This window comes from Cryptomeria japonica, chromosome 7, assembly GCF_030272615.1.
Source record: "Cryptomeria japonica chromosome 7, Sugi_1.0, whole genome shotgun sequence".
NCBI classification, from domain to species: Eukaryota; Viridiplantae; Streptophyta; class Pinopsida; order Cupressales; family Cupressaceae; genus Cryptomeria; species Cryptomeria japonica.
The window spans coordinates 477,781,054-477,806,912 of record NC_081411.1 but is presented as its reverse complement, the minus strand read 5'-3'; the positions used below and the strand labels follow the sequence as shown (position 1 = coordinate 477,806,912).

General features: G+C 38.1%; 1 protein-coding gene across 1 annotated transcript in view; it reads right to left on the bottom strand.

The window, feature by feature from the left end:
- The window catches only part of LOC131065734 (CBS domain-containing protein CBSX1, chloroplastic), a 136,603-nt gene extending 119,704 nt beyond the window's left edge, over positions 1 to 16,899 (bottom strand). Inside the window, exon 1 of the mRNA XM_058000348.2 lies at positions 16,529 to 16,899. Within this exon, the coding sequence (XP_057856331.1) occupies positions 16,529 to 16,750 (222 nt within the window). The 5' untranslated portion in view covers positions 16,751 to 16,899. The remainder of the gene's footprint in view (positions 1 to 16,528) is intronic.
- Between the last annotated feature and the right edge of the window lie 8,960 nt (positions 16,900 to 25,859).

Sequence of the window (25,859 nt, the reverse complement as noted above, 5' to 3'; positions counted from 1 at the left end):
GGAGAGAAAGATCAAAATCCCACCATTTGGCCAAGAAAAGATTGCACAAGCCACCTACATGGTCATCCTCCACTTCTCAGTGATTGCCAGACATCCTTTCATTGTGACATCGTTTTCCCAAGAAAATGGTGTCCCCTTTCTTTCTTGAAAAAAAATTGTTTGGGGACTATTAGAAATGACATTTCAATTGAGGTGAGTGAAATCATAAATGAAAATAGTGCATAGTGCGGCAATGAGATTCCTTTCACCTTCATTAGATTACCATATTAGCAAGAAATGGTGATGACAATGAATCAAAGAATTGCAAGTTATATAGATACTAGCCAAGAAAAGGTGCACATCACCTTAATGGCAATAGAAAAGGTGTTGTAGAAACATCATTACAGCCAATCAAGGATTCATAGACTTCAACAGAGTGTCCATCGTTTTGTATTGAGGGGAAAAAAATTTTAAAAACCCTAAAGAATGTCATTGCAATGTTCTCTAGAAGGGGCAATGTTTTTTAAGTTAGTTAATTGTGAAGAGCGATGGTTTTTACGGCAGTTGATTGTGAAGGGTAAGTGAAGAAACTTCAGTGTCAACATCCTCATAGATTCAACTAAGATGGTTGGATCTCAAAATGTTGTCCAGGTCCTAACAGGCAATGCTAAAAATCAAAGGGCAGCAATTTTATTTGTTCAATACAGGTACATATTTTGGACATCATGTGGTGTCCACTCACTCAACTTGGTGATGGAAAAGATTGGCATGCAGACCAAGTGGATTAGATAAAGCTGTCTTTGACTCCTTCTCCAAGTTGGAGCTGTTAAAAGTTTATGAAATTTAGTATTTTATTTTTTTATTTACTTTCAGTGTGCTATAGGATTTTAATTATATTGTCTATTTTTTATTTGTTTTAATTTTTTTCAGCATGTTAAGTTGCTAAACCTGAATTCACATTTCACAAAATTGTCTTGAGATATCTTGTGAAGGTGCAAGTGGCATTGAGAACCATGGTTATTAACAATCTTTGGAGTATATGCAGGCAATCTAATACAAAGCAGGCCCAAACGGTCAAAGAACCAATCCTGAATGATGATTGATGAGCTAAAAAAAGATATTTCCTTCACTCTTCATCTAAGATATCAGATTCTTCACCCAACCCCCAAAATCAAAGTTGGGTCCGAGCCTAGTCTGGATTCGAGCCGGAATCACCCCTAGGTTATGTTGTCACAAAAGCTTGCACCCTTGCTAAGCTATCAACTCAACAACCTCGTGAAACATAGAAACAACCCCGAAGTGTGGGACCTTGCGCAAGGGGGTTAAATCTCCAAAGAAGGCCGCCTTCCTTCTCAATCCAAATGCAAGTATTGAACCAACTCAACACTTCAAATCTTACTCCTAAACCTATCCTAACAGCTTGCAGAGGAAAAGGGAAGAGAGAAATGCTTAAAATAAAAGGAGGTGATGCACCAAGATCATAGAGGTTTCTCTCCACACCAGAAATGGCACAAAAAATCAACTGAAATAACCAAGAGATGCACAAACTTCAGTTGCATGAATGACCCCAATGCATGTATGGAGGTTAGAACTTGCTGAATGCCAAGAGGGGAGAAGGTTTCCCACAAGTCACACTCAGAAATAAATTAACACGGCATATATGAGAGAAGAGCCACAAACCATACACCTATGATGAAGGTAAGGAAACATACACAGCATGCATAAGTTGAAGGAAGGCAAGAATGATAATTTCAATTTATTCAAAGGGCCAATGGCCAAACTTACAGTTGCAGAAATGCAAAATATACAAATCTTTAAGAGAAGTGAAAGAGCATAGAATAGCTCAAGCCAGCAGGGAAAAAACCCTTTATAATGAGGCATAACAACCTTATATAGAAAAACTGGTTGCAAGAGTTGTTGGAGCATTAAAAACCTTGAGTGTCGATCACACCATCTAGAAGTGTTGCAAGCCGGAAGGAAGTTGGGAAGACTTCAGAAGCTCGAGCTGCCGAAGTTGGGGGGACAAGGAAGGAACTTCGGAACCTCAAGGTTCCGGAGTTCCGGGAAGGAGAAAGGAGAGGCAGCAAGGGACTTCAGAACCTCCAGGTTCCGGAGTTCCAGGTAAAGAAAAGGGCAAGGGAAAGTAACTTCCGAAACTTAGGGTTCGGGAGTTCCGGGGAACTGGAAAAAGGGGCTAAGGAAGGAACTTCGAGGTTCCGAAGTTCCGAGGAACAGAAGAGAGAAGGCAAAGGGAAGGAACTTCGGAACCTCGGGGTTCCGAAGTTCCGAGGGAGAGGAAAGAGAAGCAAAGGAAGGAACTTCGGAACCTCGGGGTTCCGGAGTTCTAGGGAAAGGAAGAAAGCGACAAAGGAAAGAAATTTCGGAACCTCAGGGTTCCGGAGTTCCGAGGAACAGAAGAGAGAAGGCAAAGGGAAGGTTCCGGAGTTCCGGGGGAGAGGAAAGAGAAGCAAAGGAAGGAACTTCAGAACCTCAGGGTTTCGGAGTTCCGGGGAAGGGAAGAAAGCGACAAAAGAAAGGAATTTTGGAACCTCGGGGTTTCGGAGTTCCGGGGAACAGAAGAGAGAAGGGAAAGGGAAGGAACTTCGGAACCTCGGGGTTCCGGAGTTCCAAGGGAGAGGAAAGAGAAGCTAAGGAAAGAACTTCCTCCAGACAAGACAAACTTAACACTTCCTAATTCCACTGTTTTTCTCTTTGATCAACTGGGGCAGCGCTGGTCCATGGAACATATCTCTAATCGGTTCTTACTAATGGACCAAGGGTGTCATAAAATGACAACATTTTTGGCAATTTATGCGGGATGCTTGCCTGCTAAGCATGAAGTCCAAAAGCCTTGAGCATCCATTGGGCACTGAGTCATTGAAAAGACCCAAAACATGTGTGCACCATCACTTGGAGGGAAACTGGAAACTGGAGTGCACACCCTCTTAAGGAGGATGCGGCACGTGCACAAGCACTTATGAAAGCAAAACAACTTCTAGTCTAATATTTACATAGCCATCAACACCCTCTTCAGAAGCAGGGCTTGAGATGAATCCCATTCACTGGGATTGGAAGAACTTCGCCATCAAGCCTGCAGAGATGAAATGCATTGGCCTCCTTGCACCTAGTGATGACATATGGACCACTCCAAATAGCATCAAATTTGGAGTGTCGTTCAGCTTTGGCTCTGTCTGCATCCCACTTTAGAACTAGATCTCCCTCTTTGAAGACCCTATTAGTAGCCTTTTTGTCAAAAACTCTCTTGACCTATTTGATGAGTCTCAAGTGTATGCATAGCCTGACTTCTAACCTCCTTCAGCTCTATCAGCTTAGCTAGCCTTACTGTCATGGCATCATTCTCTATCAATTCTAGTTGATGTGTTAGTTCAAGAGAGGGTAACTCTAGGGAAGTTGGAAGTCTTGCTTCTTTCCCATATACCAGCATGAAAGGGGAGTTACTGATCGCCCTCTTGGGTGTGATCCTATCAGCCCATAAGGCTGTCCTCAACTTAGTATGCCATGCCCTCTAGTTGTTTTCAATTGTCCTTTTAATTATCCTGATGAGGTTCTTGTTGGAAGATTCAGCTAAGCCATTACCCTGAGGGTAATAATTGGATGACGTCTTCAAGTATACACCATGCTTCACTGCCCAAGAACTGATTTGGGTTCCAACAAATGTCTTGGCATTATCTGATATGATAGTGGAGGGGACACTGAATCTTATCACAATTCCATCAAGGAATTCCAATACTAAGGCCTCAGTGGCATCCCTCAAAGCAATTGCCTCTGTCCACCTAGTGAAGTAATTTGTTGCGGCCAAGATTCACTTGTGGCCAGCACTAGAAAGTGGATTTATCATGCCAATGAAGTCTAAACCCCATTGCGCGAATGGTTGATCTGCTCGGATAGGGTGAAGAGGTAGGGCAGCTAGTCTTTGCTTTCCAGAGAAGAAAGCACATTTCTTGCAATTCTTCACCCATCTATGTGAGTCATTGAATAAGGATGGCCAGTAATAACCAGCCCTCATTATTTTGATAGTTGTAGTCCTTGCAGAGAAGTGGCAACCTGAAGAGCCATCATGAAATTCTTCTAATGACCTGCTGACTTGATTTTGCTCGATACATCTTAACAAGACTCCATTAGAGTCTCTTCGAAAAAGGGTGCCATCCACTAAGACATAGGGGATGGACTGCAACTTGAAATGCCTTCTTTTGGTCCTGTCCAGACCTTGGGGGTCTCTGCCTTCCATTAAGAAGGTGGTCATGTCACTTACCCAATTGAATTGAGTGTCGTTGCTAGTTGGTTGATCCTCTTGTAACACAAGGGCGACCTCTGAAGTAGTCTCAGAAGATGAGACAAGCTGTTCACATAGGCCCCTGCCTCTTACAAGCTTGGTGATCTTGATGTTGATGTCATATTCCATGACCTTGGTTATCCACCCAGCCCTCTTCTCGCTGATGTCCTTGTTCAGAAGGAAATCCTTGACACTTGCATGTGGAACTAAGAGTTGGATCTTGTTGTTAGACAACATGTGTCTGAACTTTTTCAATGCCCTTACAACAGTGAGGACCTGTTTCTCTACATAGCTATACTTAAGCTCATAGTCTTTAACCCCTCACTAAAGAAAGCAATAGGTTGCTTCAAATTATCATTGTTCAGTTGTGTTAGGACATCTGAGATGTTGGATTCTCTTCCGAAGGTATAGAGGATAAAACCCCTTTCATAGTTAGGATTGACAAGAGTAGGGGCCTGAGCAATTGCTTGTTTAATCTCTTCAAAACTGGCCCTCCCCTCCTTGGTCCAACTAAAAACCAAATTTTTCTTCAACATGGAGGTGAAGGGTTTTACCATGGTGGCAAGGTTGGGAATGAACGTCCTCACAAAGTTGATCCTACCAAGGAAACTTTGCAATCCTTTCTTGTGACTGGGGAGTGGAAGAGAAAGAATAGCCTCCACTCACTCTAGATCAATGGTCAAGCCATCTTTGGATACAATGTGTCCTAGCAATCTTCCTTGATCAGTAGCAAATACACACTTGCTAGGGTTCAAGGACACACCATACTCACTACATTTCATGTGCTCAAGATGATCAAGATGGTCAGTTGCATGCTTTGAATAAACAGTTATGTCATCAAGGTATATAAGCACAAACTTTTCTAATACACCCTTGAAAGCCATGTCCATTGTTGTTTGAAACGTGGCACCTACATTGGTTAGCCCAAAAGGCATCTTACAATAAGCATAGGTACCCCACTTAGTAGTAAATGCAGTCTTGTATTGGTCTGATTTTTGGACTAAAATTTGATTGTACCCTGAATACACATTCAAGAATGAAAATCTTTCTGAGCCACTGACCTTTTGGAGAATCTGCTCCATGGAGGGAAGGGGATAATGATCCTTGAGGGAGGCTCTGTTGAGGTCCCTAAAGTCTACACATAGTCTGATTTCCCCATTCTTCTTCCTTACATGGACAAGGTTGGCCACCCAAGAGGAGTGCTTGATAGGGAAGATGATATTGGCTTCTATGAGCTTGGTCAACTCCTTCCTCATTAGTGGCTCAATCTTGGGGTTTATTGGCCTTTGCTTTTGTCTAATTGGCTTTGCATCCGGGTTTAGCTCTATAGTATGCTGGACTAGGCTAGGGTCAAAACCCTTCAAATCTTCATAGGTCCAAGCAACTATGTCATCATATTTTTGACAAAGTTCAACAAAGGCCTCTTGTTCGATTGAGGAACATACCTTGCCCAAGTTTAGAGACCTACCCTTGGCAACAACAACTGGTTTGTAATCACCCTTCTTTGCAATCAGGTTCATCTTCTTCTTCAATTGATCATCCGAGTTGAAAATGCCCTCCAAGGTAACTAGACCTTTAAGTAACTTATTGGAGTTGAGCTGCATGATTTGATCTCCATACTGGTCTTGCAGCTTAAATTGATTTTTAGCAAAAAATTTTGCTTCATTTTGCAGGAAATTAACAATCTGCTAATCACTTTCGAACACTTGCCAATTTGCCTGATTGTCTAGGACAGCAGGCCTCACAACAAGACTAATGTTGTTCCTTCTCACTTACAACATGCGTTGGTATGTTGAACTGAGCACCAACCGCTGCAAGCCTATCAGCATGCTTGTTCTGACCTCTAGGAATACTCTGGATGTTGAAGGCCTCGAATCCTTCAATCAAGTCCCAAACCCTATGTTTGTATGATTTGAGTAGGTTGTTCTTTGTTATACTTTGAGCTCAGATATGATTAACAACCAATTCGCTATCTCCAAATAATTGCAAGGATTTGATCTTTTTGTTTTGTGCAAGTTGGAGACCTTGGATCAAGGCTTCATACTCAGTGACGTTGGTGCAACCAAACTGAAGCCTAAAAGAGAAGAAATATTTCTCTTGCTCAGGAAAAACAAGCATCACACCGGCACCTGCACCGTTCTTGTTTCTTGAACCATCAAAAAACATGCTCCATAACCCCTCTAAATCTCCTTGTGTCTTGATGAGGTTAGGGATAGGAGTATCCTCTTCATGGATACAATAGGTGTGTTGTGACCTTTTTCACACATCGCCCCATTGCAAATGGGGACCCTCCCTTTTTTCCTGCTTTCTAGGGTTTTTGTTAGTGCTTGTGGCCTTCTACTTCAGTTTTGCCAAGCCTTGCTCAGTTTTGAACGGTTCGAGTCTAAAAGATTGAAAGTCAGTTTTTGCAAGCCAAGTGATAACAGAGTCTGGATACTGTCAAAGTGCCTAGAAAGGCCAAAGGACAAAGAACGCAATTGATTTGAACGAATTTGAACAGCTTTCTATTTTTAGAAAGTTTGCTTTTTTGCTTTTTCCTATTTTTTAGGAAGTTTCGTTTTTGGCATTTTTAGCCCAATCCCTGGTATGGCTATTTTTAGAAAGTTTTCCCTATTTTTTAGGGATGCCTGCTTTTTGCTTTTTCGGAGTGGGGACCTAGGGTTTGCACTTTGCACTGATGGCACTGACCTGCTTCGATCGTGATCGAAAATTTTCAAGTTTTGACCCAAAAAGCTAAGTTCCTATATTTTAGGGGGTCATGGCACATTCAAAGGATAATCAGCCCAAAAAATCATTTAAGTCTGGAATGTCATCCTGATCCTCAAATGTCCTGAAATTTGGCTAAGTCTGGAATGTCATCCTGTTCCTGAAATTTGACTAAGTCTGGAAAATTGGAGAATCCTCCAAAAACTAGATTTTGCATTATTAGTCGTAGAGATCTGAAACCACTCTCAAACATCCTGACAATATATATGAAATATAACTTATATACTTAAATGTTATATATCATATATAGTCCGCCCTCTTGAGAGCCTCCAAAAGTCCACCTTGAAGAGAGAGCTCTAAACTCCACCCCATGGAGATATAGTCAAAGTCCGCCATGCATTGGAGGTAGTCAAAACTTCGCCCTATGTTGATGGCCAACACTCCGCCCTGCCTAAAGGTTATCAAAAAGTCTGCCCAAACTTGGTGCTGAAGATGGTAAGGTCATCAAAAGTCCGCCATGCATAGTGAAGGGAAGAAAGTCTACCCATTGAGAGGTGCGTAAAGTCCGCCTTGAGGAGGTAGCCTCAAAACTGATGAAGATAGCCATGTCCTTCCTAAACTCCGCCCAAGCAAGATGATGGAGGTGCTTCAAAAGTCCGCCCTAGAAGGAAGGCATGTAAAGTGAACAAGACAAAGTCCGCCCTCATGGTGAAGTGAAGAAAGTCCGCCTTGCCTAGAGCCTCCAAAAGTCCGCCTTGGAAAGGTCATCTCAAACTCCGCCCAAGCAAGTGTTTCAAGTCTCAAAAGTCCACCCTCCAAGCTGCCTAAGAGAAGAAAGAAAGTCCGCCTTCCATGAGCTAGAAAGTCCGCCCTGCCTAGTAAACACCTCCAAGTGTGGTGTCAAACAACCTAAAACCTCCGCCCTATGTAAGAGACATCAATAATGGCAACATGAAGATTGGAAGTCAGTAAATGGAGAGGTTAACATGATGCAATATGAAGGAGAATTGATGACAGAAATTTCGCTAAATATGAAGTGATACTTGGTGCCAAGTAGAAGTTCCAAAAGTCCGCCCTACACTTGGACATGCAAGATGATGATATCTCCAAAGTCCGCCTTGGTAATGCTTGCAAGCCTCTCAAAAGTCCGCCTAAGGTGATGAAGGAAGATGCCTATCTCTCCAAACTTCGCCTAGAAGATGGTTTCAAAGCAACACTTAAAACTCTGCCCTTGGTGATACTTCAAAAGTCTGCCTTGAGGGAAATGTAATAAAGTTAAGACATGAAGTGCACATAAACATAAGGAAAGTTATAAAAGTCCGACTTTGCCTTGCAACACAATGAGAAATAAACTTCATGAAGTCCGCCTAAGTCAAAGATGAAGCCAAAAATACTTGCCAAGTATTAAGGAAAGGAGAATATTCCTTGGTGATGTCATCCAAATCTTCAAGAAATTCGAACTGAGTTTTGAAAATAGAAAGTTTCTTGAAGGATGAATTTTGGAGATTGAGTTGATTTTATCTGGAATTCAAAATAGAAAGTTGCATTCAAAGGAATTCGAACTCAAGGATGATGACTATGCAACTTAGAAACATTCTCTGCAGACTCAAAAGACTAGGGAAGGATTAGAAACAAGTTTTGAAGAAATTTTCCGAGTTTCTAATTATAAAATCAAACCCTCATACAAATATTTCATTCATTCTCTCATTTTTTTGTACACGAGGTTCGAATTTCTTGAGCAAGTTGAGAACATTTTGAGAGAAGTTTTAAGAGTTTTGCAAGTTGAAAGAAGATTTTAAGAGTGATTCCAAGTATAAGTTTGAGATTTTCAACCATTTTCAACAAGTTCACATGCAGATTGGAGGAGATCCTTGACTGTTTTGAAGAGAAAGTATACATATTTTCTGAAAATTTGAAGGTGATAGGAAGTCAAATTTCACTCCCGAACCTTCAAATCGGAGTGTTCGCAACTTGTTGAATGCTAAAAGTGTTGAGGAAGTGGAGAATCAGAGCACACTTTGCCATCAAACCTTCAAAGTTTACGCTCAAAATGAGGATTCTAACTTAATTTCCTTTGGTTTTATAGGTCGCAAATGGTAGTAGAAGCGGGATCATCATAGAGACCACAGCTAGAGTTTTAAGTCAAATGGAGGATTGAGGACAAGTTCACGGGCAAGGTTCATCCCAGCGTGAAGATAGCCAAAATTTGGCTAAGTATGGGAAATGTTTCACAGAGAAAATTCCAATTTCCTCAATTATGATGAAGGCAAGGAGAAATCCTTCCCCAAATTTCAGGGTATTGAGAGGGAGGACATGATCACAGCGAATGTCTGAACAACTTGATCCTATCATTTCATATTTGCAAGGGGTTATCTAGAGCTTTTACGCTCCTCCCACGCAACATAAATTGGCAGCTGAAGGCAGGATCGTCACAAAAAACACAAATGGAGTTTCAAGCCAAATTCAGAATTGAAGACAGGACCACAAGCAAGGTTCGTCCGAGCATAGAGAGGGCCAAAATTTGGCTAAGTATGAGAAATATTTCACGAAGGGATTTCTTCTCCAAATTCGAGGCACTTGAAAGAATCTCAAGACATCAAGAAGGAAAAGTTCTCAAACTTGGTGAAAATATGGAAAAGTTAAATAAATTTCCAACTTCTTGAACGATTTCATCTCCTGACGAAATTAAAAAAAAGACAAGCTCCCAAGCAGAATTAAATGGCGACAAGAAGGAATCAAATTTTCATACTTAGACAATTTCTTGACACAAATTAGAGAATTCAAGGAAGACATCCAACACGTGAGGTGGCGCCTCGTCATCTTTCGACCAATCAGATCGTTCCAAGTCAGCATGTCCAAGTTCAATGAACCTGACTTTTCCAGAAGCTTCTAGAAGGGCACACTTCACAATGCAACAACCTTCTATTTTCATTGATGGTTCATTTTTAGCAAGAATGGCAACTATGCCACATGTAATGTTCTCATTCATTCAAGTTGATAGTGTTTTGGGAAACCCTAATTAGGGTTTGTAGCTTTCAATCTGGGCCCTTGATCACTGTTTGATCTCGGTCGTTCATTTATTTTCTAAATAACGATATAAGGCTACCTCCTCTCATTTGGAGAGTGTGAGGTTTTTGACATATTGTTGCGTAAGGTCATTTCCAGATAATATATTACATGTGCGCTTTCTCTTAAGGCTTTGTAATCCCTATTATTTGAATGATTTGCATGGTTTCAATTTCCTCAACACTTAATTAAAATTTATCTAGATTTGCTTTCATTGTTGTTAATTTGAATGAAGGATTTGATAAGTGTTAATTGATGGTGTATCTCCACTCATACTTTTGGTGAAGGGATGATTTCCATTTCACCGTGCAAAGTTAGTCTGAGCCCATCCTCTGTGCATCCCAACATCTTAATCATAAGCACAATCCATTGAAGATTGCACCGGCTTTGTGTAGTTGTCCCTAGTGTGGCGAAGCAAAGTTTGGTTTCCCGAGAGCACCCAATTGATACCATCTCCGGAGTTCATAGGATTAGATTAGCTTTCCTAAACCCTCTCTTTTCTCCTTTTTGAAAGTCTAAATCCTCGAAAAAGATAAAAAAAAAAAAGAGCCTAAAATTGCTAAATCCATCTAAGTCCAGCAGTTCAAAAGACATTTGTTAACGTAAGTCCCCGAGATTTTCAGCATACACTACCCAAGAAGCTATTTAACTAAAGTCGCTTGTTCGCACATATAGACCTTGGAATCAGTAGTGATTTTTCAGGAGAGGATAGAATACCTTCGGGTATCCTATTCTAATGTTTGGTAGATGATAAAACAGACACCAATAAGGTGCCAAGCCCAGTCTCTTCAGTCTCAACTAATGGATCAAACTAAAAGGCATTGGCCCATTCATCTAGCAAACAATCAGGGACCTCTTGCAAAAGAGTAGCAGGCTCACGGACACTACACTCCTCCCCCTCTTCGTGCAAAGTGCAATTCATGTTTATAGGGCTGGGGGTGTAGGGCTCAATGTGGTTTTGCGCAATGGGCTTTACCCTTATGGTAACCTTGGTACCTGTTGATGTGTATTTTGTACACGACCAAACACAGAATAAAATACCTAAAGGTACATTATCCTTTCTTGATTAAAGTCTCTGAATGTTGAAGATGTCGCGAAAAGGATCAATCGGGATGACTTCAAGGTTCTTTGTTGTAGGATCTCTACGTGTGGATAAGCACCAGTGGTCGTTGTGTATGCTGTTTCTTCAAGGGGCCTTACGTACTTTCAGAGAAAGCTTGTCCACGTTACTTTCTTTCCAAATGCAGGAACAGGATTTTCCTAACACTAACAAATTTTCAAAAAATGTCAAAAGATAAGGGTTTTAAAGAAGGAATACTTGAACTGATCCTAAGAATGACTCAATGAAGACTAGACTTGATAAGATTCTACCAATTTCAGTTTCGCCAAGAAATTACAACTCTACTAGAATTGATGCGATCTTCTAAGGGGATTCAATAGTTTTTCAAATCATCAAGGATATAGATACTATCATAGAGATACATATCAATAATTCCAAGAATGATTGAATTCTTAATCAATCTCAAGGTTCCAGTTGACCACACAAGGCGTCCTTACAATCAATAAGAAGCTAGTGGTTTGGAATATGAATCTTATCAAAGATCAAACACAACACTTCGTCTTTCAAACTTAAAACTTAAATGCTACTTCAACTGAGAGTGATTCAAGAAAATAAACAATCATGAAGATAGCCACAAGTATTGCAATAAAACACCATAACTTCAATATTTTATTGATCTCATAGCCAAATGGACAACAATTGTTCAAAATTCTTTCTTCACTACTCAATCTTGCTACAACAATAACTTTCTAACTTTCTTCTCTTTAAGCTCTCTCTCTCTTCTCTAACTTTTCTAACTCTTTAAAATGAAATGAGTGAGAGTATATATAGCATCCTCAAATACAATGAATGGCTCAGATCAAAAGAAGATCAACGGCTGAGATTTTGCCACCTAAACCCTAATTAGGGTTCGTTAAAAAAAAAAGTCGCCATTTAGATAAACATCACTAATCCATAGCCAATAAAGAATTGGCACAAATACCGAGGAGACATAGACCAATGGGAATTAAGTTGCCACATCATTCTATAACAACTTTTCATCAAGAATGTTGTTCCCTTTCCTATGCTCTTTCTTAGCATATTCAATGAATCTGGACACAATTCCCTCAATCTCAGCAATGGGAATCTCAAGAAGATTCTTCATTCGTTCTTCCAAGTGAAGGACTTGATCAAAAGCAGTGAGAAGAGTTGTCTCCCATCCAGGTTCAAGTTCTTTGGTCTTCTCAATCAGGAACATAGTAGTGTACATCTGATCTCGTTGCTTATATGTGATGATGTTCTCCTCCTTGCAAAAGATGACCTTGACTCTCTCCTCCAACTCTTGGATGTCCACATCTGTCTCAATCTCGATCCGCCTGTCAAGAATGGTACACAACACCTCAAACACCTTATCTTGAATTGGATGAATGATACCTTCAACTCGACTACATCTGGTGTTGATGTCTTCAAAAAGGACCTCTTTCATCTGGAGCAGAGCTGACCACTGTAGGAGGTTATGGGTTCCTCCATCCATTATCTTTTCTTGTGCCAGAATCCGTCTTGGTGTTTGTCTTATCACTTGTAAGACAAGAATGATAACATCTCTAGTGTGAGTGAATGCAGCTACAATTATCATTAGATTATGGATAATCTCAAAGACCTGGATAGCTCAATGAGCTGTCTTCATCATTCTTGTTGCAAATTCAACAGCTACCATGTGGGATTTATCAATCCAAGAACTCATAAGTTGAACCAAGCTCTTCACCCTTTCTGCCTCACCTACTGATTCAAGAGGGAGTGCTTGTAAAGGAGATACTGTTGGATCCTGACATCTCAAGGGCTGATTAAGGTGACTAAAATAGTTCCTCCAAGCACTGACCTCCTTTTCAAGCTTCTTATTCTTTTCCATTTCTTCTTTGAGTTTGTCTTTAAGTGCTTCAAATGAATCAGTTGCTTCTTCCATCGCTTGTTCAGAGGTAAGTGGACCAAGCTCAAATGTTTCTAAGTCATACTCTTCTACAAGAATCTCATCCTCATATCTGTCCACCATTGGTGTAGCTACCTGCACTTTCCTGGATCCTGGATCCTGTCTCATCTCTAATTACCTTAGACATCTTTGTGGCCTTCTTCTTCTCCATTACTTCATGAGGATTTCCTATAAGGCTTTCCAAGTCAAACACATCTTCTTCCTCTTCAACCACAACTACCCTTGTCAGTCTCTCTTTTAGCCAATCAGGAATGGCAGATCTTGTTTCCCTCACTTGTATTTCTTTAGGTAGTGGCCTATCTTCCCGGAAAGGAGATGTTGCTTCATCATCATTCTTTTCTTCATGTTGCTCATTAGCATCAACTTGGGGAGATTGACTTGATGAATGTTGAGGTGTCTATCCTTTCTCTTGTTTATCATTCTATACCATGGATTCCATAGACTCATCAACTTCATATACTATCTGCCTCTGATCTTCCCCTTGACTCGCCTCCTTTTCATGCCTAGAAGATGTGCCTGGTGGGTGATCAGGGTTTGTTTTCTGCTTCTTCTTGGAAGGTTCTTTCTTCTCAGGTCCTTCTTTCCTCTTTGAGCCTTTGGAATGAGAAGTATTCTCACTCACACTTGCTTCTCCTTCTTCTGGTCTTGCCTCCAAAGTAAATGTCATTGATACATTCTGCTCCTTCAACTTTTGATGTTGTACATCCACCCATCTACGAGTGCAGGATAAAACGGGAGCCATCAAAGCTCTCAAGTCTAAAACCTCGAGCTCATTCCAATCTATCTTCACTTCTTTGTCTTCTTTCTCATAGGATGACTGGAGGTATCTACCATTATCTTGGGCTTGATCGGCTACTCTATAAACTTTGCATTTCCTGATGAGATCTAAGGGTAGCCTGGAATGCATCTTTCTTTTAACCTCTAAATCACCTGGGAGATTCATCCAAAAGTCCTCCACCTGAAACTCATGCTTGTACTTCCTACCGACTGTCTCCTCCATATAACCATGAGGATCAAAATTCTCTCGCGAGGCAAAGGATGTGAATGAGTATAAAGATAATTCCTTCTCTGCATCTTCCGCGGCTTGAGTATTAGGACACACCTCAACTGAGTTCCCTAGTATGATGGGCACGGGAATCCCATTTCCATGCTTGTGTCTGGATGCCTTCGCATAAGCTGCCCACTATCTAGTCACCTCAAGTAGTACTATCCTGTCTGTTGGATATCTTGGCAACATGTAAGGAGGTGAAGGACACCCATGAACTCTGATGTATGTGAACTTTTGAAACTGGATGAACCATGCGCCATACTTCTTCACAAGCTCTTGTGCATCCAGAGACAGTCGATTGTGAATTCCTCCTTGCAATATCCTGGTAATGTTCATCATGAAGGTGTCACTGACTAACTTGTAGTCACTTCTAGGCGGATGATGCAGATGAACATAAGAATCACAAACTCTTATTTCTCCAGGTCCTCTTCCAATCACTCCTCTGTGAGGTAGCCCTGCATATTCGAAACTCCTGATCAAGGCATATATGACATATGAGCAGTGGTGGATTGTGAGGGGCAAGTGAAAGATGCAAGTTTCATTGCCAATATCCTCATAGAATCCATTGACATGGTGGGGCCTCAAAACGTTGTCCAAGTCATAATGGACAATGCTAAAAATTGTAGGGCAGCTGGATCTATAGTGGAGGCTACATATGGTCACATTTTTTGGACACCATGTGCAGTCAACTCACTCAATTTAATCATGCAAAAGATTGGCAAACAAATTGATTGGATGAAACAAGTGTACACGGAGGGCGAGGAGATTCAAATGTTTTTGACTAATCATCATATGTCACAAGCCATTTTCAGGACCTTCTTCAAGTTGGAGTTGTTGAAGGAAATTACTCATTTAAATTTTATTTTTTAATTTTTTAGTTTTTACTTTTTATAGTTGATAAATGATATATGATAGTCTTTCAACTTCATAATCTATCACCTCCAAGTGAAAGTTTTATCTTTAGCGAGTATACCAGATTTCATAGACTTTTTCTCCCTAGTTTAGGGAAGCCACTATGGAAAATGGGTGATCAGAATAACAAAGACAGACCTCCTCCACCTCCATTTCCCTGGGGAAACAACATAGCTCCTCTAGCACATCCAATTCGTCATGTTTTTCCAGATGACTCGAAAAACAGTTTCCCCAAGTTTCATGGTGATAGCAGCCAATATTCACATGAGCATAATTTAGCCTTCATTGCATCATTCAGTATTTTGAGAGTGCCTCGTGAAGAGGTTGCAATACAACTGTTGAATAGTTTAATTATCTAGCTCTAGGTTCAATCACTAGCTGGGTCATCACATGCAATAACTTTATAGCACATTTCAAACTAGTTAAAGATGGTTATATTCTGTATGCACAGTTTTCAAATGCTGAGGATAACTAATGAGAGAGTTTGGTAAACGATTCAGTCAACTTATCAACAGAATCAACACGAGTTCAATGCCTTCTCTTAAGATTCTTTTAAAACTAATTGCAAATTTCATGAAACAAATAGGCATGATGGAAAGCGTTGTCCATAAATGCAGAGGTTCACACAGCTTCCAGGAGTTCCAAGAGCAGATCCTGGGATTGCGTTTGACCGTCAACATCTACTAAATGAACCCAATGGTAAATCTATGATGGGATATATTCGATACAAAACTGTTATCGATATGATCTGGATAGTTCCTCACCTGATGTCTTCATGTGTTCACAGAATCAACCAGTTGAAAAGCATAAGATGAAAAAGTGTGGACGCAATCGCCAATGGAGTACAATTGTCAAGATGAAGTCCCCTGCATTCTTTGGTTTCAGAAACATGTTGGAGGTTTTGTCTGCTCCACGGGCTTTGCTCAAATTCTTCGAGGCGGATGAAGGACCAGGACTGCTAAGTGAAAGTGCGCATATTATTACACAAGTACATCATATATTCTGTAAGAAGCATGAGGCATGCAAATGTCTGAAGATCAAAGTTACGTTCCAGTTTCTACTACTGTGTAAGGAGGCCCTAACTGCATAAGAGAAGACCACGAGTCAAGCCGCTTCTTCTCTTCATTTAAGAGATTGATTGAGGAAACTTCTCATGATGAGGCCAGAGAATTTCAGCCTAATCAGGCTTCTAAGTCAATATCTTCCCAAGAGATGGAGTGTCTAATGCAAGAGGTTGAAGTTTTCCTTCAGAATCTTGATGTCGGACCATAGCCGAATGTGAGTAGAGTTTCAGATTACATCAGGTTTTTACCTTAGCTTTTTTCTAGCATAAATTCTAAGCTATAGTTATCTAATTATGATCTGTGTTTTATAATTGGAATGACAACGAAAGAGCTTCTTTATTTCCCGCTGTTATGAAACACGCCGATTGCTTAGGGACAGCTACTGACGGTAGCTAATGAAAAGATAACAAAGCAGGGAAGAAGGAGAACATACCGGCACAGCGTTAGCCATTAAAGTGCTCCTCGCTACGTTCATGTGTAATCTTGTGTTGTTCAATTGATCCTGTCTTAAGAATTGCTCCGGCCTCAAGTTAACAGTTCTTGGCTTACCAGTTCTCGGCCGCAGGGGCAATCGGATAGTGCAAGAGCAGCAAGAGAGAGCAGAGGCAGAGGCAGAGGCAGAGGAAGCCATTGGTATGAGGGAAGAAACCTCCATGGAAAAACCCCGCAATCCCCTTCCTCTTCAATTCAATTGATAACTATGGGGACACAGAAACTCACAAAAGATGAGATTTTTCTTTTGTCGTTTGCATCCCCACGGCCAAAATATAACACACCCCACCGCCCATCCAAGAGCAGTGTTGTAACTTGTGAGCGCTTCCGTTGCATGTTTACTAGTTAATGGTAAAGATTAAACAGGCAGTACATTTATTGTTTTTCATTATTTATATTTATATATAAGAGGACATTAAACAAATTTGGTGATAAATAATGATTAAACTAGTATATCTATATTTAAAAAATATAGGTAAATTATGTCAATAGATATCTTATAATCAAAGGGAATGTGACGATTGCAACAATATTAGTAGTATACAAGAGTTTCAAAAATATGGATAATAATAGAGACAGCATGAACTTGGAATCTAGAATCATTAGATACTCACAATGTCAAGCCCACTCTTCCACTAACCTCTCAACGCTACGTGATTTTATTGATTGTTCCCTTTTAAATATTATGGCACTCTTCCACCATCATTTAAATGTAATGGTTTCATATAGTTGGAGACAAGTGGCGAGGGTTCTATTTTATTTGGAGTAATAAAATAACACCTCCACAAAAATCAAAAGATGGCATATTGCATGCATTTACCCATCAGTTGCATGTCAAATTGTTTAAAAAATGATTTTTTGTTTACGTACATTTTGATGTCATTGTAGATGTCTCTCGGCATAACTAGTATATTCTAAAAACTAGTATACTTATATTTATAAAATATATGTAAAATATGTCAAGAGATATCTTATAATAGCAATAGAAGAGAATCATCTGTAAATTAAATGTTCTTTTAAAATACTAAACACCAAGAATACAAATCCATTAAAGTCTTGCATGCAAAAAGCTATGAATCTAGCTAGAGACAAATGGCGAGGGTTCTATTTTATTTGGAGTAATAAAATAACACCTCCACAAAAGCTAAAACATGGCATATTTCATGCATTTACCTGTCATTTGCATGTCAAATTGTTTCAAAAATGGATTTTTGTTTATGGACATTTTGATGTCATTGTAGATGCCTCTCGGCATAAAAAATACGTAAAATAATGCCGAGAGATATCACATAATTGTCTTGCATGTTTATTAGTTGTAAAGAAAGACATGAAGCTATGAATAATGTTGTACTCTTTCACTCTCATTAAAGATGTAATAGTTTCATATACTTAGAGACAAGTGGCAATGATTCTATTTTATTCATAGTAATAAAATAATATTTTTAGAGAAACTAAAACATGCATACATTTGCATGTCATCTACACGTCAAATTTATTTAAAAACAACTTTTTGTTTACAAATATTTGTATGTCATTGTAGACGCCTCTCGGCATAATTATTAATATAAGTGTTTTAAATTTAAATAAATAAAATAATGGTATTTGATTTTAAATTTAATGTAGATTTGGTTGTTGTAGATATTATTAATTGATTTATCAATGTGATAGAAAATAGGGATGTATTTAAAAAAATTGAGAGTAAAAATATTTATGTTTGTTTTGCTTGTTCACTTTATGATTGTAGAATTAATCTTTGTGTCTATAAATTTGAACCCTACTCGCAAATCTTAATTTTGCACCTAGAGATGATCCTCACATCGACAATATGATGGTCTTAATATTTGCAACCTATGTCTATAAAAGGTTGGTGTCAATAGATGCAATTTGAGAGTTTGCTAGGCTAAGATTGTTCTTCTCTAGTCAAACCCATTATATTGATTTAACAGTTTGGTGGAAAAAAAATAGAAGACAAGAAGTAAGCAAGCAATAATGTCTAAGATGTTGATGTAAGTTATTGATGTCATATGATGCTATAAATGAATCTTGAAATGCTCTATCTTGATTTTTAGGATGTGTAATTATAAAAAAGAATTTGTTCTTCAATACAACACCTAAAAACAAGTAAAAATTTGATGTTCAATTTAACTCGTAATAATTAGTTTGAGGTAAGTTTTAAATCTAGATTAGTACATTTGGAGTGATTTCCTCAATTATGAAACTAAACTAATTCAATTGCATGCCCATGGATCTACGACTAGTATACCTATATTTAAAAAATATATGTAAAATATGTCGAGAGATATCTTATAATAGTAATAGAAGAGAATCATTTATAAAATAAATGTTCTTCTAAAATACTAAACACCAAGCATACAAATCCATTAAAGTCCTGCATGCAAAAAGCTATGAATCTAGCTGGAGACAAGTGGCGAGGGTTCTATTTTATTTGGAGTAATAAAATAACACCTCCACAAAAGCTGAAACATGGCATATTTCATCCATTTACTTGTCATTTGCATGTCAAATTGTTTCAAAAATGAATTTTTGTTTACGAACATTTTGATGTCATTGTAGATGCCTCTCGGCATAAAAATATACGTAAAATAATGTCGAGAGATATCACATAATTGCCTTGCATGTTTATTAGTTGTCAAGAAAGACATGGCACTGAATAATGTTGCACTCTTTCACTCTCATTAAAGATGTAACAGTTTCATATACTTAGAGACAGGTGGCAATGATTCTATTTTATTCATATTAATATAATAATATTTATAGAGAAATTGGAACATGCATGCATTTACCTATCATCTACACGTCAAATTTATTCAAAATCAACTTTTTGTTTACGGATATTTGTATGTCATTGTAGATGCCTCTCGACATAATAAGATAAGGAATTTGTAAACTAAAGATTGTATAGATGGAATCAAGTTAGGTTCAAGTTATTTGTGAACTTCTATGCTAAAACATATTAATTATACACTAGGCAATGCACATAAGACAGCTCAAAATGAAGGGAAAAAGTATGATATACAACATTTACCACTAGTATATCTATATTTAAAAAAATATAGGTAAATTATGTCGAGAGATATCTAATAATAGAAGGGAATCTGATGATTGCAACAATATTAGTAGTATACAAGAGTTTCAAAAATATGGATAATAATAGAGTTGCTTAAGTATGTACCAACATTATCTAAGACGACAGCATTTCATGCATTTACCTGCCATTTGCATGTCAAATTGTTTCAAAATTGAATTTTTGTTTATGGACATTTTGATGTCATTGTAGATGCCTCTCAGAATAATTAAACTTTACCTCCACTTTGACTTGCATGTGAATATTATGATGATACATGTCAAAGTAAAAATAAGTAACTAACATAATTATTCAAACACCCAAAAAGAATACATGTATAAGGATGTCGATTTTTTGTAATCTCATCTCAATGAGCACTCCATCTCAAAATATACAAGCACAAAAGAGAAAGTTACAATGAATAGCATTTATCAACCATTTAAAATAAGCACAAACACAACTACTAAATTATTGATAAACAAATAATTTAAAAAAAATGTAAAGTGGATTTGCCTAGAATGGAAAAAGAACTTGTAAACACTAAAAGAATTATGCTTCCATTATTATTCTATCATTTACATTATTCTTAAAATGTTTTTAAATATTTAATTAATTAATTAGAGTAAACCTATTTTTCACTTTTATTTGAATAAATAAAATGAATTATTATCTATGGATATTTAAATTGAAATCCACCTTGTATTATCATATTATGTTGTCCTTGTTTTTGTTTCAAGCAAAAACAGGACAACCCCTATGAATCTTTATTCGAATTCAATCTCATTTCTCTAAGGATTTGTTTTTCAAGGCATTTTGGCCACCTCGATGGTCTTTGGGAAACTTTATATTCATTTCCTAGTTTTTGTTTTATTGGTTAAATTTGAAAATTTCACTTAAAACAAATTTTTGGTCTTTTGGTGCAAAGTCATACTTAAAGTCCAACTTTACACCATCTTTTGGTCTTTTAGTGCGAAGTTGGAGTTAAAATCCGACATTGCACTTGTTAGTTAAAAAATGGTGCATTTCAAACTCATAAGTTTGAATTACACGCTTTTTGAGTTTGTATGTGCAAATCAGACTTATGAGTCCGAAATGCCCATTTAATATGCACATCCCAACCTATTGATAGGCTTTTGTATCCATTTTGATTTTATTTTCCTTCTTTTTATTTCTTTCTTTCCCCTTTTTCCTTTATTTGTTTGAAGGTTGTGTTGATTGGAAGCATTGTTTGGAATCAAATTTCTCCTTTCGAGTAAGTTCTTACCCTTGCTTCTTTTTATTTTGATCTGCAACTTTATTTTTGTATTTTCTTGCTTATAGGGAGTGTATGGCAGGTCGTAAGCCCGCACATACATTGTTCAAAGCCGCTACTAAGTTTCTTTCAGTTTTGTGGTGCATGACGTGGTTGTAACCGTGCCATACACCATAGTTTTGTGGTGCATGTCGTGGTCGTAACCATGACAAACACCATAGCTTTGTGGTGCATGTCGTGGTTATTATCCTAGCCTACACCATTTGTTGAAGTCCTTCCCCCCCGGTGTAGGGAGGAGTCATGACTCCGCCTTACACCAAAGCCCTTCCCTATGATGTATGACGGAGTTGTGGCTCCACCTTACACCATCGCCAGTATTAATATTCTGCACAATTTTTCCTAAGTGTTGAATACGGTGTGTGTCAGGGGTATAAGCTCGCCATACACCATGATCCCTTTGTTTCGTGTATGTCAGGGTTATAACCCCAACCCGTACCAAACACATTATTTGTTTGCCTTTGTTCTTTTTAATAGTGTATATCAGGTTTTTAAACCTGATGGACACCTTTTTCCATTGTTTAAACTTTGTAAGGTGCAAATCAGACTTATAAGCCCAATTTACACCATTTTTGATAATTTTGAACTTCCCAAGTGCAAATTGGACTTATAAGTCCGATATGCATTTTGTTTTCCAATCACTATTGTTTTGTGCAAATCGAACTTATAAGTCTGGTTTACAGTAGATTCATACACATGTAGACTGGAGATATAAATCCAATTTACACTCAAAGGATATTTGTTCTATCAACAAATTGGGATTTTTTAAGTCTTAATAAGGTGATCCTAATGAGCTTATGTATGGTGATGATCTTTTCAAAATTTTGCAATTACAGTCAAAGTTAGATGATGGAGCCAACGCCAAGAAAAGAAAGCAATGAAGTTCAAGAAACAAGACCCTCATCCAGTCTTCCTATCCTCATCTGTGTCATCTAACATTGACAACATAAGGGACATAGAGATAGAACATGTAGATCTTGAAGATTTCTTAAAGAGAGTCAAAGAGTCACCACGATATTACAAAATGGAGGCAACCATCAATAGTAGCATTCATTTGGTTGCCACTTTCTCCAAGTCAGCATAAAATCCTGAGTTTGTGTTATCATTAGATAATAGATATGATCCAGTGAGCAGGTCGGTCAAGGATGCAGAGGGGAAGAAGACTCTCATCAAATTGGATGAGGATTTCTTTGACATCATTTTCAAGTGTCCACATATAGATCAATATGCCAATATTGACATGCAGTCAGCATTGACATACTATGACAACAACTCAAAAAAGTGCAGAAGGAACATCAATGATAATTGGTTGAAGACTCCTAGGCCTACTATTTCCAAATGGCCTGAGACTATTCATCAAAGCAACTTCAATGATGAGGTAATTGACTTGATTACTCTCCTCAATAGAGTAAAGGAACTTCATGTTTCAGATACCTATCATAAGTGGATGTATCAATAAATTCACATTATCCAGCAAAATAAGAAGAAAATCTACTAGGGTAAACAGATAATTGATGCTTTGGGTGAACAACTGACTAAAGTTCCTACCACTCTGAAGTTCTATATGATTTCATGCCTTGTATATGCAGCAACCTCAATGAGGCATTTTCCAGGGTTGTATACCACAAGAGACAGGATTCAAGTTCTTATATACCAATATTGCACACAATTGACTCTCAAGAACAGAGTAAATGATGCTTTATTTTATCATTATATGTGTATGTTTAATAAATATTTTCAAAAGAAGAGAGTATCAGATGAAGCTTGGAATGTGGTAAATCAGTATGGGTGTATATTCCTACAATTCCCCACCTTTACATATCTTAGAATAGGATGCTTTGATGGAGAACCTTTCATGCTTCCTTGGTACCCTTCCGATAAAATTGTACTCATGGAGTTAGCTCATCAGATGGTGGCAGTACATGAACATCAATCAAGTTTGCACAAGATTGGTTTCAAGTTCTCTCCCACCATTAGGAGATATTCAATCAATTCCATCTACAAGGCCTGATCCATGAAAAAGAGATGAGAAGAGTGACAATGAGGTTCTTCAAAGCCAATAAAAACTTTGACTACAAAGGTATGACACGTAATGTTCCTACTAGTTTGGTTACTCAAATCCTAAAATGTAAGTCAACTATTTAATTAAATGGTAACGATATTCAGTTGTTCTTACATTAAATTAGGAAAAAGAAAGGAACATTCATTCAAACTTTTAAACAGGTTGTACTAGAGGGGGCCAGGAAACCCGTGATAGTTACTTTCCATTCCCTAAACATGCCTCCCTTACGGACAGGCCATCCTAGAGTTGGACAAGGAAACTCAGGGCTACTCCCCTCCTCTAACCATGCCTTCTCCTTATATTTTCATCATCATAGAGGAATATTAAGGCTGACATAGCGGGGCCTTTGGCACAGCGAATCTAAGTCCCAGGTTTTTCCCCTTGGTCATGCTTAGATACCCGCTTACCCTCTTACCTACTTTCCTTTTTCCAAAATGCTATGATGGACTAGTTTAATATTAGTTCAGTTGGATTATATTCATTTATCCTTTGAATATTAATCATTGCTCCCTAATTAGGTGTAACAGTGAATAGATTCATGAGAGGGTGGACACTTCTGACTGTATGAATTCTAACTATGAACTGCTTAACAAGTTATGCAATATCCTTTTCGCTATGTTAATTGTAATCCTATTGCATATTGATTGATCCTTAATAATTATGAAATATTTATTCGGTATTACCTAATTTATAATATACCGGACCTGTGTGTTATGCTACCGCTTTGATAGATAGTTCTCCAGTAATCTCTACCATGCTCCAGAATGAATACGCATTGGTTGAATTGGGTTGGAGGGAAGTTATTCAGCCCAATATATACGTTCCTACCAGTCTGGCGTATGTGTGTTGTTTGCTGGAAAATGGCCCGAACTGTATTCCTGTGAATTTCCGCTGATCTCTCTCTTATCTCCTATGATGCCTTCCTTCTTTTCTCTCGTCCTCCTCTTCCTTTTTTTTTTTCCTTCTAGCAGGGACACCCACATATAGTCTGCTTTGGGAAGGGTCGCACTCCTCTGCTGGTGCGACGTGATCAGTGCAGATGCGCTCCTTGCCGCTTCACGCACCCGCAGGGAAGAGTCACGACAATCTCTTTTATTATTTCAAATGTTGAATTTATCTTTATTGAATGTTAGACTATTATGAATGGTTAATTATTAATTTCCACTTTATGATATGAGTTTCAATAAATTAATTAACTTTTTAGATGTTTATTCATTATCCTTAATAATTCGAATATTATTCACTTTTACTATTTATTAAATATTAAACATTTGTTTTAATAGTTATTTATTAAATATTATTTGAATACTATTGTTTAAGTCAATTATTATTATTAAATATTATTTATTTAAATATAATCTTCATATTATTATTTTGATTAATTCATTATTATTCATTTATTATTTCCAATAATTTATTATTATTTTATTCTAATATTTTATTGTACACGTTATACTTCCAATGTGAAAGCACTATTTGAGGAGTTTATATATAATACAATACACCTATACATGACCTAATTATGGCTCATGACAGTCCACCCCTCCCAAATTTGCTTGTCCTCAAGCAACTTTTGGTCGTGAAATGATTTCTTCTCGTACCCATGTGGCATCTTCTTCTGGTAGATTTTTCCATTTGACCAGGTACTCGAGAATGGTCCTATTCCTCAAATTCCTTTCGCAGTTATCCAAAATAACTTTTGGTTCCAACATGAGTTTCCCTTCATCATCTAGTGGTGGCAATTCGATGCACGGGTTGATCTGCTGCCCCAAGACTTTCTTAAGTCGGGATACATGAAAAACATTGTGGATTTTACTATTTTCTGGCAACTCGATCTCATAGGCTACTTCCCCTATTCTTCTTAGGACTTTGTATGGCCCATAGAATCTAGGTTTCAATTTCTCTGCTCCATTCTTCTTGACTGATGTCTGTCTGTAAGGTTGAAGCCTTAAGAAAACGAAGTCTGTGACTTCGAATGTCCTCTCTGTTCGTTTTCGGTCAGTGTATATTTTTTGTTGGTTCTGTGCATGGTGAAGATTGTCCTTTAGTGCTTTCATTAAATCCATATTGTATTGTATAAAGTCTTTAGCTTTGGGCACGTTACTACCCCTAGCAATTAAGTTCGCAAAGGAGGTGGCCTCATAACCATATAATGCTTTAAAGGGACTCATGTCGATGGACATGTGATGCATACCGTTGTAGCAATGCTCTCCTAAATGTAACCACTTGATCCATGCATTCTGCTAACCTATGACATAATTCCGGAGATAGCCTTCTATCCATTTGTTTACAATTTTTGTCTGACCATTTATTTGGGGGTGGTAACTAGTGCTTGGTGTCAGGTCTGTTCCTGCCAATTGGATTAATTCTTGCCAAAATTGTCTTAGAAACTGACTATCTCTGTCATTGATTATGTTTCTTGGTAATCCGTATAGTCTGAAGATTTCTCTGAAGAAGATTTCTGCTATTTGTGGGGCCTTGTAGTCTATTGCTATTGCAAAGAAGTGTGCATATTTAGTTAATCGATCTACTATCACATAAATGCAATCTTTCCCTTGTACCTTAGGTAGTCCGTGATGAAATCCATAGAAATACTCTCCCATTTTTGTTCAGGGATGGGTAGTGGTTGTAGAAGGCTTGATGGGAGGTTGTGTTCTTCCTTGTTCCTTTGGCAAGTCATACATTCTTGGACGTATTTCATCACATCTCTTTTTAAGCCCTTCCAAGAGAACCTTTCTCTTATTTGTTTGTAGGTTTTGTAGTACCCTGGATGGCCAGCTAGGGGGTTATCATGATATTCTTTCATAATCTTTCCT